Below are 11,987 nucleotides of genomic sequence, written 5' to 3'. Positions count from 1 at the left end.
GGGGGGGGCAGCGGGGTGGGTGAGAACCTACCCGGGAAGCCATCATGCCGACGCTGCTCACAGATACGCTCCATGGTGGAGTTGGCAAAGCCGTAGTTGGTCTGACCGGCGTTGCCGCGCCCACAGCTCACGGAAGAGAAGGCCACGAAGTAGTCCAGCTCTGGGCAGGCCTCCCGGGTCACCCTGCGGGCATTTCCGTCACTCTCTGCCGGCACCTGGCCCCGGGACCCCCGGCGCAGGCAGCCCAGTGACCGGGCAGGACACCCACCTGTCCAGGTGGAGAGTGCCGCTGTACTTGGGCTTGTTGACGTCCTGGAAGAGCTCTGGGGTCTGGTTCTCTAGCATGGCATCTCTCAGCACCTGTGGGGTCATTTCAGCGCTGGCCGGGGTCCTGGGCGCCACCCCTCCCCCAGGTGTCAGAGGCACTTGTTGCCCAGAACTTTCCTCACCATGGCCAGGTTGAAGACACCTCCGACAGGGCCCAGCTGTGCGGCCTCGGCGATGAGCGCCCGGGCACCCTCGAGCGAGCTGGCGTCATGGGTGGACACCAGCACCTGGACGCCCTGGCGCCGCCACTCGCAGACCTGCTTGGCCTGGTAGCCTGGGGACAAAGGCCATGAGGCAGCCGGGCCTCCGGGAGCCCCTAGGGGAGGGCCGGGGTGAGCCCCACCCCACCGCCCGCCAGCTTAGCCAGCTTACCCGTGCGGATCCCGGAGCGAGAGGTCAGCACCAGCCGCTGGGCGCCGCGCTGCACCAGCCACTGCGCGAGCTCCAGGCCAAAGCCGCCCAGGCCGCCCGTGATGACGTAGCTCTTGTGAGGTGGGCAGAAGGTCTTGGCGATGGCCGACATCATGACGGGCTGCACGCCTGGCAGCAGGGCTTCCTGCTCCTCCTCGCGCACCTGCCGCCCAGCAGAAGGCGCTCAGCGGCCGCCCCCTCCCTGCCCGGGCGGAGCCGGGCCCCTCCACCGGCTCACCTGGATGAGGACTTTGCCGATGTGCCTGCCCTGGGCCATGTAACGGAAGGCGTCCTCCACCTGGGCCTTGGGGAACACTGTGCGCTTGAGCGGCCGCACCACGCCCTCACGGATGCCGGCCTGCAGCAGCGCCGACACCTCCCGCCAGTCGGGGCTGGCCTCCTCGAACAGCGCATCCAGCAGGATGCCATGGAAGGTGACGTTCTTCAGGAAGATGGCCATGCCTGGGGGGAGGCGTGCTTGCTGACGGCCCGCTCACCCCCCCTCGCCCCCTCCCCGGCCACAGAGCCACCATCTCACCCAGTGGGTGGTTGTTGGAAAGGTCGAATTTGCCGATCTCCAGGAAGCGGCCGTGCTGAGCAAGGCACCTCACGCTGGCCTGCAGCTTCTCCTCCGCCAGGGAGTTGAGGACCAGATCCACACCTGAGACAGGAGATGGGGGCTCTCACCACCCACACCGGGGGCCGGGCGAGGGCCGCTGGGGGGGGGGAGAGGGCGGGCCGGGGCCGCTGGGGGGGGGGGAGAGGGCGGGCCTCACCCTTGCCTCCCGTGTGGCGCAGCACGTGCTGTTCAAAGGATGTGTCCCGCGAGTTGGCGAAGCTGGCATCGTCCAGCTGGGGGAAGCGGGTCCGGAGGTATGCCCGCTTCTCGGCAGAGCCTGAAGAGGGAGACACAGTGAGCCCGGGCAGGGAACCAGGGCCCGGCCCCCCAGCGGGGTGGGGACCTCACCCACGGTGGTGAAGACGCGGCAGCCCACGCTGAGGGCGATGGCGATGGCGGCCTGGCCCACGCCGCCCGAGCCGGAGTGGATGAGCACCGACTCCCCGCGCCGGACCCGACCTCGCACCACCAGTGCGTAGTAGGCGGTGGCGTAGACCACCGGCACCGACGCCGCCTCCTCCAGCGTCCTGGGGACACAGCACGGCTCCGCTCAGGGCCGCTCGCCGCCCCCACGGCGGCCCGCCCACCCGGCGGCCCGCCCACTCACCAGCCGGACGGCACGTCCCACAGGAAGTCTGGTGACAGCAGGACAGACGTCGCCAGGCCTTCCGCCGGCACTAGCCCCATCACACGCTGGCCGCGGGCGTCCCGGCCGGAGAACTCCATGCCCAGCATGCAGTCCCGGGCGGCCCACTTCCCTGGGGGGGAGGGGTCAGGCGTGAGCACAGGTCCCAGCGCCCGCCCGCCCGCCCGCCCCTCCCACCAGAGAACCGACCCGGCCGGTACCTGGGATGGCGTCGGGGGACAGCTTGCCCGTGGCCAGCATGATGTCCCGGAAGTTGAGTGCGGCGTAGTAGACGGTGCAGAGCTGCGTGCCCTCTGGGCCGGTGCCGGCGGGCGCGGCGTGCCGCAGGGGAGAGCACACCCAGCGGATGGAGGCCAGGTCGCCCCGCGTGAGGACGTTCACGAAGGCGTGCGCCGTCTGCTCCTCCGGCTTGTCTGCGGATAAGAGAGGAGGGCTGCTGTGGTGCCCGGGCCAGGGCCCAGGCCCCTTCCCTGTACCCCGCGGCAGGCGGGCAGCGCTCACCCTGCTCCAGGGGGAAGTGGCGGAAGGCGCCCCAGACCCCGTCGCGGTACACATTCATCACCAGGTCGCTGGCCAGCAGCTGCTGCAGCTCCGGCGAGCCGGGGTCCAGTGTGGGGACACGGGATGCGGGGCTGAGGTTGGACAGCAGGACGCACCTGTGGACGGCCAGCGATGAAGGGGCTAGGGAGGGAGGAGGGGCGGGGGCAGCGCGCCGGGCAGCTCGCCTACCGAATCCGGTGCCCGCCTGGCTCTTTGCGGAGACAGTTCACCAAGCCCACCACGCCCGAGGTTGGGCAGTCCGTGGCCGTCAGCCACACGGGCCGAGGAGATGACTCGGCCAAAATGTTCTGCAGAGACAGGAAATCAGCTTTGGGAAGGGGCTGCGGCCCAGGCACACCGCGCAGGTTCAGTCCCCGGGACCCACCTTCAGAGACTCCACCCACTGGAAGCCGGGGTCCTCCACCGACAGGAGGATGGGGCTGTCCTGGGGGGCGGGCCGGCGGCACAGGAAGAGCGCCGTGCCGTAGAAGGACTTTTTCAGGCCCACCAGGCGCAGGGAGGTCTTCGAGAACAGGCCCTCCCACTCTTCCTGCACGGGGGAGTGAGTGGAGTTGATGCGGCCGCCAGCCAGGCCCCCGGCCCCGCCCCGCCGGTCCCCGCAGCAGTACCTGGCTCAGTAGGCAGGGTCCATCCTGTGGCTCTGAGGAGAGGAAGGCCAGGGTCTCCCCGAGGGCGTGCCCCCGGAGCAGGGTGTGCAGCAGCAGAAAGCCGCCCTCCTTTAGGGCAGCGGCCATGTGGCCCAGCGCCAGGGCCGGGCTGCCCAGCCCCAGGGCGCAGTTGCACAGCAGGAGATCGGCGGCACCCAGGTGGCTGGGGGCGGGGCTGGTGGGGTCCCACTGGCTCTGAGCCACGTCCCTCTGCTGCAGCTCCAGGGCCTGGGGGAGGGGGTCAGTGGCCGTGTAGTCCAGTTGTAGCATGGGCTGTGTGTTGAGGAGGGCCGGGATGCGGGAATACAGGCGACCCTCTCCGGCCAGCACCTGGGGGGTGGAGCAGCGAGGACTAGCAAAACCGAGAGCTTCTCGGGGCAAACACAACGGAACCCAACAGCACCCAAAGACAGGCCTACCTCGACCACCTTCATCTTGAGGCTGGGCAGGTTCTCCATGGCGGTGTCTACGCAGGCCTTGAGCGCCCGTGAGTCGAGCAGGCCGCAGAGCAGGGGGTCCTCGGGCAGCAGGGCCCGCTCCTGGCCCAGGGCCTGCGCCAGGCCCAGCTGCAGGTTCCCGTTGAGCTGCAGTTGGCAGGCGGCCGCCAGCAGCCGAGGAAGCCCCTGCGGCGAGGGCTCCCGGAGGGCCTGGGCCCCGTCCAGCCCAGGCACCACCATTTTCAACCCTTGCTGGGCTGCCTTGATCTGCAGAGCCTTCGTCAGCCCTGCGGAGGGGAGAGGGGGCCGTGTCCCATGAAGCTCCCGCTGCCTCCCAGAGCCCACTGTGGCCTGTCCCCAGGTAGACGGCGGGAGGAGCCGAGAACTAGCTGGGGGTGAGCGGTAGCGGCCTCAGGACGTGGGTGTGGGAGTGGCCTTTTCTGTCTATGGTCTGCATCCCCAGAACTCCATCAAGACTGAGGCCAGGTGCGCAGCTGCAGCCGCAGACCTTGGCCGGCACCCGAAGGCGCCTGGTCTGTCCCGGCCACGGGCCCAGCACTGGCCAGGCGGGGCCTCACCCATGCAGAGGCGCAGCTCCTCCTGCAGGGTGCCGCTCTCCCACAGGCACCCCGGCTCCACGTGCGGCGTGAAGCAGAACGTCTCCAGGGTGGGTGTCAGCTGATCCTGCTGCCTCCGTGGGGCTGCCGACGTGTGGAGCCGCGAGATGTGGGCGCCGCCGGCCACCGTGCTGCTCAGACAGTGGTTCACCACCACATCCGCCACTGTGGGGGTGTACGTGGCCGTGAGCGGGCAGGCCCAGCGGGGACATGGCCAGTATGTGGGCCAGGGAGGGGCCAGTTACCTTGGGTCTGGCCCTGAAGCGTGTACAGCTTGCGCAAGTGGGTGGCGGGGTCGATGTGGATGGCAGTGAAGCGGGTGGGCAGGTGCAGGCTGCGCCGGCTCAGGCCCAGGATGGACACCTGCAGCATGGTGTCCAGGAAGGTCACCCAGTTATCCTTCCAGAGCAGCTTGCCTGAGCTCCCTGCGGCAGAAGGACTGGTCAGCCCCCTCGAGCCTCACCGCCCCAGCCTGCAGGACAGCCGCGGGATGCCCTCACGCACCCTCGAGGCTGGCGTCCAGGATGCCCTGGAACTGGGGGCCATAGTCATAGCCGCGCAGGCGCAGTGTTTTGTAGACGTCCGCCTGGGTCAGGCGGGGGGCAGAGGCGGGCTCAGCGGGTTCCAGGCCTTCGGGGTGGTCGAAGAGCGTGGGGTCTGGATTCTCCCACAGGTATACTTTTCCTGAGTGAGGAGCAGGAGGGCCCTGGTCTGAGCAGGCTGGTGCCAGCGCCCTGCCCCCAGGTCCGGCTGGCCGACTCACCGCTCACGATCAGATTCCCGCTGTCAGACACCTCGAAGGTGTGGGAAGCCTCCAGCAGCCGCACCTCCAGGGACACGGTTCCTGTGGAGGGGCGGGGTTAGTCGGCACCCCCCCCCCGCCCCTGCCCCTCTCCGGAGACGCCCTCACCTGTCTTGGGTAAGATAGTGGCCTGATGCAGAGTCACGTTCTCGAACACCACAGGCGTCTGCTCCAGGGTCAGGGACAGGCTTCGAGCCAGCGTCCTCCACACCAGGTACAGGTAGCCGGTGGCGGGGAACAGGACCCGGCCGTCGATGCGGTGGTCCACCAGGTAGTGGTCCGTAGACTCAGGGCTGGTGTCTGCAGGGAGGCAGTGGGGCTCAGTGGCTGCCCGTCCACCCGAGGAGCCCACCCGCGGCCGGGCCGACTCACCCATGTTATAGATGGTGGCGGACGAGGAGCTGTTCCCACTGGGGAAGTCGGTGGCGGCTGGCACATCCCAGGTCTGGCTGTGGTCCCACTTGATAGAAGGGGAAATGAGCGGGGTCCCGCGGGGGGCGGGCAGCTCCATGGGTGGGAACAAGCCGTTTGGGTTGACGTCGATGCTAGACGGGGAAAGGGAGCTGTGAGCAGTGCACTTGGCCCGCCCACGCCCCATGCCCGGGGTGTGTGTGTGCATGCGCGGATGCTGCGCATGTGCGTGTGTGTGCACAGATGCGGCCGGCCGGTGGGCGGGAAGAGGAGCTGGCGCTCACCCAGTGAGGTGCAGCTTGCCGAGGTTGGTGAGAAGGAATTCCAGGTTGTCTCTGTGGTCCTTCTTCATGAGGGGGATGATGGTGCAGCTGGTCTTCACGCCTCGCTTCAGGACGGCCTGGGGCCAGGCAGGGCAGAGGGGGGGCTTGACCACCATGTCCCTGTCCCCAAGCCGGCAGGGCTGACCCCAGCCCCTCCCCCCGGCAGGCGGGTGCACACCTGTAGCAGGGCGTGGGACGCGATCTCCAGCACCACGGCATGCTCAGGGATGTGCCGCAGGGCCTCCTGGAAGAGCACGGGGCTCACCAGGTTGTTCACGTTGTACTCTGCGGAGGACGTCTGCGCAAGGCTGCTCCCCCACTGAGCCTCCGGAATGGAGGTGCTCAGCCAGCGCACTGATCGAGGCCGGGGACTCCGGATCACCTGCACACAGGAGCTGGTCAGCACCCACTGCCGGGGCCACTCCTACCTCCGGGGGCCAAGAACCCCCGGCACCCACCTTCTTGAGGGCCTGCAGCAGTGTGGGGGCGATGGACTCCATGTAGTAGGAGTGGAAGGCAATGCCCCCTGTCCGCACCTCCTTGGCGAACACGCCGTCCTGCTTCAGCTGCTCCACAAACTTGCTCACCGAGGCCTGGGCAGAACAGGCGGTCAATGGGGCCTCGGCAGGCGGTGTCCCGGGCCCCCCACTCAAACCAGGTCTTGGAGCCGGTGGGCTGCAGAGTTCCCCCAGGGCCAGCAGAGCTCTGGGGATGTGTGTGGCCTGGTGAACCGACACCGGGGCCTGGTCCCCGTGGGGCCCGCCCCGCCACGGGGCCCACCTGAGGTCCAGAGACGGTCACGGTGTCCTCGGAGTTGTGGCAGGCTGGTACGACACCGGGGGGGCACCTCTGCTTACACTCCTCCCAGGACAGGCCTGTGGACACAGCCTGACCATGAGGGGATCTGGCCCACCCACCCGCCTTTCTGAGCAGGGAGAGCGTTGATGGGCTCAGAGGAGGAGGACATGAACGGAGGCCATCCAGCCCCCGCCTCATCCGGTCGCCTGCGGGAAGGGGCATGGACGGGTGGCAGGTGAGCTCAGCAGGGCGACCCAAGGCCCAGGAGGGAGCGCAGGGCCTCGTCCTGCTGCCCAGTCCCAGCTGGAGCGAGTCCCCACGGGTAACACAGCAGTCATGGGGCAGGGTGCCCAGGGGCCCGGCCCGGGGGGAGACCTACCCACAGCTGCCATGGAGCCGGACGGCAGCTTGGCCTCCTTGATGCACTGGCCTCTCCAGTAGGCACAGAGCACAGCTTCTTCCTGCGACAGGCACCCGTCGGCGTAGCCGCAGGCCACCTCCCCCAGAGAGTGCCCCACGATGCCGTCTGGCTTTAGGCCCACGGAAGTCAGTAAGTCGATGAGGGCAATCTGTGGGGAGGGCAGGGCATCTGAGGCCGCCCCCCCTCCCCACCCGAGCTCGGTGGGCCAGGCCTCTTAGGCCTCTTTGGAAGCCTGGACTTGTGCCCAATTAAAGGCACATGGTGCCCAAGGACCGAGCAGGGACAGGGCTGAGTGGTGTGGTGACCGCAGCTCTGCTGCGGGGCAGAGCCCTGGGACCCCAGACCTGGCGCCAGGTGGGCGTCTACCTGGATGGCCGTGAGGCTCACGAAGGCGTGCACGATATCATCAAAAGAGTTCTCCTGGTTGCTCAGCAGCTCCGACACCTTCACTCCCAAAGGCTTCAAGGCCTCGTCTGAGCGCAGGATGGAGTCACGGAAGCTGTCCAGGCGCATGAGGCTCAGCCCCATTCCACGCCACTGCGTGCCCATCCCTGTTCCAGACAGATCGTCAGGGCCGGAGCCATAGCGGTGTCCTGCGCCAGGGAGCGGCCCACGGGCCCGCGGGGGGCTCGAAGGGGGACTCACCTGAGCAGATGAACCAGAGGGGGCGCCTGCCCGTGGAGACTTGCTGTACCTCCTGGCTGCCGCCTTCCACGCCCAGCACCGCGTAGCCCCTGAAAGGCATGGCTGTGGGAGCGGTAGCTGCGATGTCGTTGAGCATGCTCAGGAAGGCCAAGTCCTGGCTGTGCCGGCGGCCCTGGTCCAGCAGGCTCTGCACGGCCTCGGGGGTGCGCCCGCTGGCCTGCAGCAGGCGGGGCAGGGCGGCGTGGGGGGCGGGCTCGGGGGGACGCTGGGTGTTGGGCTGCAGGATGACGTGCACGTTGCAGCCACCAAAGCCGAACGAGTTGATGCTCACCAAGCCACCGCGGACAGGCAGGGGCCGGTCCACCACCTGCAGCCGCCCGTCACGCAGGGCTGGAATGGCAGGGTTGGGGTTGTGGAAATGCAGGTTGGGGGCCCAGAGCCCGTGTTCCAAGGACAGCAGCACCTGTGGGTGGAGCATGACAGTGGGCAGCCGACTGCCCTCACCTGGGAGCTGCACGCTCCAGCGGTCAACACGAGACCCTCCCTGCTTTGGACCTTGTGCCCTGTGCTCCCCACCCTGATAGAAACCAAGGAGGGGGCCCCCCCACGGGACGCTAACCCTCCAGACAAGCCACGCAGGCCCCTGGCTCTTCAGCAGGGCCAGGCTGGAAGCCCCGGCCCCTGGCTGTGCAGGTCGTCATCGGTGAAGTGTGGGCACTCCAGAACAGCTATCTGCCTGTGCCGGCCCCAGGCCTCTTCCCATTCTCAGGTCCAGCACACGGTCCCAGCCCCAGAGACATGCCTGCCCCCAGCCGGTGTCTAATCCTCATCCCATCAAACTGTTCAGCAGGACCTCCAAGCACAGGAGCCGTCCGGGAGGGCAGAATCCCACATTCCCCCGGAGTCAGGCCGGGGCTCCTGTTTCAGAGCACAGACCAGCGTGGCTGTGGGGGGGCCTAGCTGGCCCGGGGGTCCAGAGCCTGTCCCGCTCACCTTGGCCAAGGCTGCCAGCCCCGACGCAGGCTCAGGGTGCCCCATGTTGGACTTGGTGGACCCGATCAACAGGGGGTCCTTGCGGGAGGTACACAGGGCCTCATCGATGCCGTTCAGCTCTTGGGGGTCGCCCACCTGTGGGGCGGGAGGTGAAGGGTGAGCCAAGGGGCCTCCGGCAGAGGTGGGGCGTCACAGGTGGGGGCCGGGGGGGGGCCTTTCCTCACCTTGGTGCCGGTGCCATGGGCCTCGATATACTCCAGGGCCTTAGGGTCCAGCCCGGCCGGCAGGTACATGGACCGCAGGAGCTGCTCCTGCACCTCCCCGGAAGGGAAGGTCACACCTGCGTGGCGGGAGAAGTCAGCGTCAGCCCCTGTGGCTGCCCCAGCCCTGCGGCTTGCAGTCCCCGTGCCCACCTTGCTCCTTGAAGCCGTCTGTGTTGGTGCCAGCATTCAGGATGGTGGCGTACACCCGTCGAGCCAGGGACTTCTTCAGCAGCAGCATGGCCACCACGGCCTCCGACCGGCAGTACCCATTTCCTGGGGTGGAGCAGAGCCTCAGCAGGGCCCGGCCACTCGGGACGGACCGTGAGCCCACTCCTGGCAGGGCGAGGGCAGGTCTCGCCCAGGGCCACCCTGCCGCCTCACCTTCGGCGTCGAACGACTTGCAGGTGCCCTCAGGGCTCAGCATGCCCAGCTTCATGAACTGCACCGAGGTGTTGGGCTTCAGCATCAGGTTGATGCCGCCCACCAGGGCAGCAGGACACTCGCCGCTGCGGATGGCCTGGTAGGCGCTCTGCAGGGCCAGCAGGCTGGACGAACAGGCTGTGTCGATGGCGGTGCTGGGCCCTGTGGGCAGGGCCAGAGGCAGGTGTGGGCGTCCCGGGGCAGCCACCCTGGCCCAAGCAGCACGTGTCCCTGGGCGCCACGCGGCTCACCTCGGCGACCCAGAGCCAGGCAGTGCTGCCCCCCACCCGACCCGAGGCTGGGACACCCTACCTTTGAAGTCAAAGAAGAAGGAGAGTCGGTTGGCCATCATGGCGCGCTGGCAGCCCACCATGCTATAGCCCAGCAACGTCTCCGGGTCTCGGCTCAGGGCCTCAGAGGCCTCTGAGCCACTCACTCCCACCCAGACGCCGGTGTGTGTCCCTCGGAGCCAGGCAGGGTTGATGCCTGTCAGAAGCGGCAGTCAGGCCCAACTCTTGAGTGGAGGCCTCGGGCCCTCAACCCAGCAGGCTGGGGTAAGAGCAGGCCCGAGAGGCCTGAGCAGGTACTGCCAGGGGTGGGCAGCCAGCCCAGGTAGGGCTGAGAAACGAGAAGTAGGTCACAGAAGAAGTGGGGCACCAGGGGGCAGGCTGGGGCCCCAAGGCCTGGGTCAAAGAGCAACCAAAGCAAGGACAGAGGCCAGCACTGTCCCCAGCAGCACTGTGGCCGCTGTCACTGGCAGGCTTGACAAGCCTGCTGGGCAAGAAGCAGGCCGACATGGAAGGCGGCCTGCTTCGGGACAGACTGAGATAAGGAGCTGCGGGGGAGACAAAGGCCGAGTGTCCGGGCCGGGGAGGAAGAGGACGCTGCGCAGAGACTGGGCAGCAGAAGGGCCTGAAGCAAAGGCCCCCACCGTGGAGGCCGGCGGGGGACACGCTGCTGGGCCTGCACTGCACCGAGGCTGGGGTGTAGATCTGGGCTCCATGGCTAACCCCAGTTCCAGCTGGCATCTAGAGACCAAGGCCTACCCTCGTCATCTCCACGCTGGCCGCCCACTGGGAGACTGGCCCAGGAGAGGCTTGGGTCATGCCCCAGGCTGCTGGGCAGCTGAGTGGACAGGGCCATCTGGAGAGCCGTACGGGGAAAAGCACAGCTCTTCACAAGCAGGCCGAGAAGCCAGAGCTGCCAGCTCCACCCGCACCTGCAGACCGGCCCCACACCAGGCTGTGAGCAGACCCGTGACAGGGCGCGTCTGGGACACTGGGGGGGCCCCACCTGAGCCACGGTCCACATTGGGGCCGGGACCAGGGAGAGGCAAGCTCATGCCATGCTTTCCTGAACGAAAGCCACTGCTACGGCACTTTCTTTCCTTTTCCTCCCGGCAGTGCAAGAACCCAGGGCCTCGTACACCAATGCTGAGAGGAGCACAGTGGCCCATCCCAGAAAGTTCTACCTCGGCAGAAAGTTGTCTGTGCATGATCCCCTCCCCCACAGGGCCCTGGGAAGCAGCAGCAAACCCCAACTCACCTCCGTCAACAATCGCCTCATAGGCCACCTCCAGCAGCAGCCGGAGCTGGGGGTCCATTGTGTGCGCCTGCTTGGGATGCACCCCGAAGAAGGACGCGTCGAACTTGGATATGTCCTTCAGCTTGCCGCTTCTCCGGGGCAGCCCGTAGAGCCCTGTGAGTCAGAGCAGGCAGGATGCCCCCTGAAGGAGCCCAGGGGCACTGCAGGCCCCGGGCACCCAGGCCACTTGGGAGAGGTCCCCTGGGAGTGGGGGACCCCAGCTGTGAGACCCTCTGCCTGGCGCGGGGCTGGTGGAGCCAGCTGCAGCACGCTGACTCACACCCCACACCCGTCCATCAGGTAGGGCGGCTCTGGGCGTGAGAATCAAGCCAGCCTCCCCGGCCGTGCTGCGTGCCAGCTCAGGGCACAGGCCATCTTGCCGGCATGAGCAGGGGGTGGCCCGGTGGGGGGACCCAGTCCCCTTGGCCTAAGGGGGAGAGGAAGGGGTGGGGATGGAGGACGCTCAAGGCAGGACTGTCAACGGAGCTGTGTTGTGTGGAAGCCCTCTAAGCACCCTACTCCAAAAAGCACCCCAGCTCCAGAGCCTTTCCTGCAGCCCGCCCACCCCGAGGTCCCGCTGGGCTGCTCACCGGCCTTCCATCTCCGGTCGTCCTCCGTGATCATGTCCACACCACCAATGAGGTTGGCCCAGAACTCCTCCAGGTTCTCCGACTCGGGCAGCTTCCCGGACATTCCAGCAATCACGACCTCCTCCATGGTTCTGTGGGTTGGCCGCGTGGTCCAACATTAGTCCAGCGGTACTGCTTCCTGCCTCTGCCCTCCCCCGTGCTGGAGCCCTGACCTGGTGGTACCCACCCAGGTAATGACCTGGAATGACCCTGCCGTGCTCGGCAGCCCCAGATCCCCAACGGGACGGGAGACACACAACCCCAGGGGTCGGGGGAGGCGCGAGGGGGCGGAGTGCCGAGGAGCTCCCCTCGGGGCAGGCCACCCTGAGCCAGGGCTGCCTCCGCCTCCTCCCACCGGCCCGGGGAGATCGGGGCCGAGGCCTAGCCCGGACAGGGTAATGCGGCCCCCGGCTCAACCGCCGCCCTCCGGCCA

The 11,987-nt window shown here is 67.9% G+C and overlaps 1 protein-coding gene across 1 annotated transcript in view; it reads right to left on the bottom strand.

Annotated features, from left to right (window-relative positions):
• Positions 1–11,643, bottom strand: part of Fasn (fatty acid synthase) — a 30,983-nt gene extending 19,340 nt beyond the window's left edge. Inside the window, exons 1-35 of the mRNA XM_013033136.1 lie at positions 11,516–11,643; positions 10,887–11,039; positions 9,654–9,827; positions 9,303–9,503; positions 9,072–9,194; positions 8,883–8,998; positions 8,659–8,793; positions 7,666–8,128; positions 7,387–7,571; positions 6,979–7,168; positions 6,582–6,676; positions 6,260–6,394; positions 5,980–6,183; positions 5,763–5,878; positions 5,440–5,612; positions 5,176–5,367; positions 5,029–5,109; positions 4,770–4,949; positions 4,511–4,690; positions 4,227–4,430; positions 3,631–3,935; positions 3,173–3,541; positions 2,929–3,093; positions 2,733–2,851; positions 2,505–2,659; positions 2,204–2,416; positions 1,965–2,115; positions 1,706–1,884; positions 1,515–1,634; positions 1,277–1,399; positions 977–1,200; positions 700–901; positions 450–601; positions 269–360; positions 32–183 (exon numbers count right to left, since the gene is read on the bottom strand). Of these exons, the coding sequence (XP_012888590.1) occupies positions 32–183; positions 269–360; positions 450–601; positions 700–901; positions 977–1,200; positions 1,277–1,399; positions 1,515–1,634; positions 1,706–1,884; positions 1,965–2,115; positions 2,204–2,416; positions 2,505–2,659; positions 2,733–2,851; positions 2,929–3,093; positions 3,173–3,541; positions 3,631–3,935; positions 4,227–4,430; positions 4,511–4,690; positions 4,770–4,949; positions 5,029–5,109; positions 5,176–5,367; positions 5,440–5,612; positions 5,763–5,878; positions 5,980–6,183; positions 6,260–6,394; positions 6,582–6,676; positions 6,979–7,168; positions 7,387–7,571; positions 7,666–8,128; positions 8,659–8,793; positions 8,883–8,998; positions 9,072–9,194; positions 9,303–9,503; positions 9,654–9,827; positions 10,887–11,039; positions 11,516–11,642 (6,148 nt within the window). The 5' untranslated portion in view covers position 11,643. The remainder of the gene's footprint in view (positions 1–31; positions 184–268; positions 361–449; positions 602–699; positions 902–976; positions 1,201–1,276; positions 1,400–1,514; positions 1,635–1,705; positions 1,885–1,964; positions 2,116–2,203; positions 2,417–2,504; positions 2,660–2,732; positions 2,852–2,928; positions 3,094–3,172; positions 3,542–3,630; positions 3,936–4,226; positions 4,431–4,510; positions 4,691–4,769; positions 4,950–5,028; positions 5,110–5,175; positions 5,368–5,439; positions 5,613–5,762; positions 5,879–5,979; positions 6,184–6,259; positions 6,395–6,581; positions 6,677–6,978; positions 7,169–7,386; positions 7,572–7,665; positions 8,129–8,658; positions 8,794–8,882; positions 8,999–9,071; positions 9,195–9,302; positions 9,504–9,653; positions 9,828–10,886; positions 11,040–11,515) is intronic.
• Between the last annotated feature and the right edge of the window lie 344 nt (positions 11,644–11,987).

Source organism: Dipodomys ordii, unplaced genomic scaffold, assembly GCF_000151885.1.
Source record: "Dipodomys ordii isolate 6190 unplaced genomic scaffold, Dord_2.0 Scaffold163, whole genome shotgun sequence".
Taxonomy (NCBI): Eukaryota; Metazoa; Chordata; class Mammalia; order Rodentia; family Heteromyidae; genus Dipodomys; species Dipodomys ordii.
The sequence above is the reverse complement of the archived record's forward strand: the minus strand, read 5'-3'. Positions and strand labels throughout refer to the sequence as shown.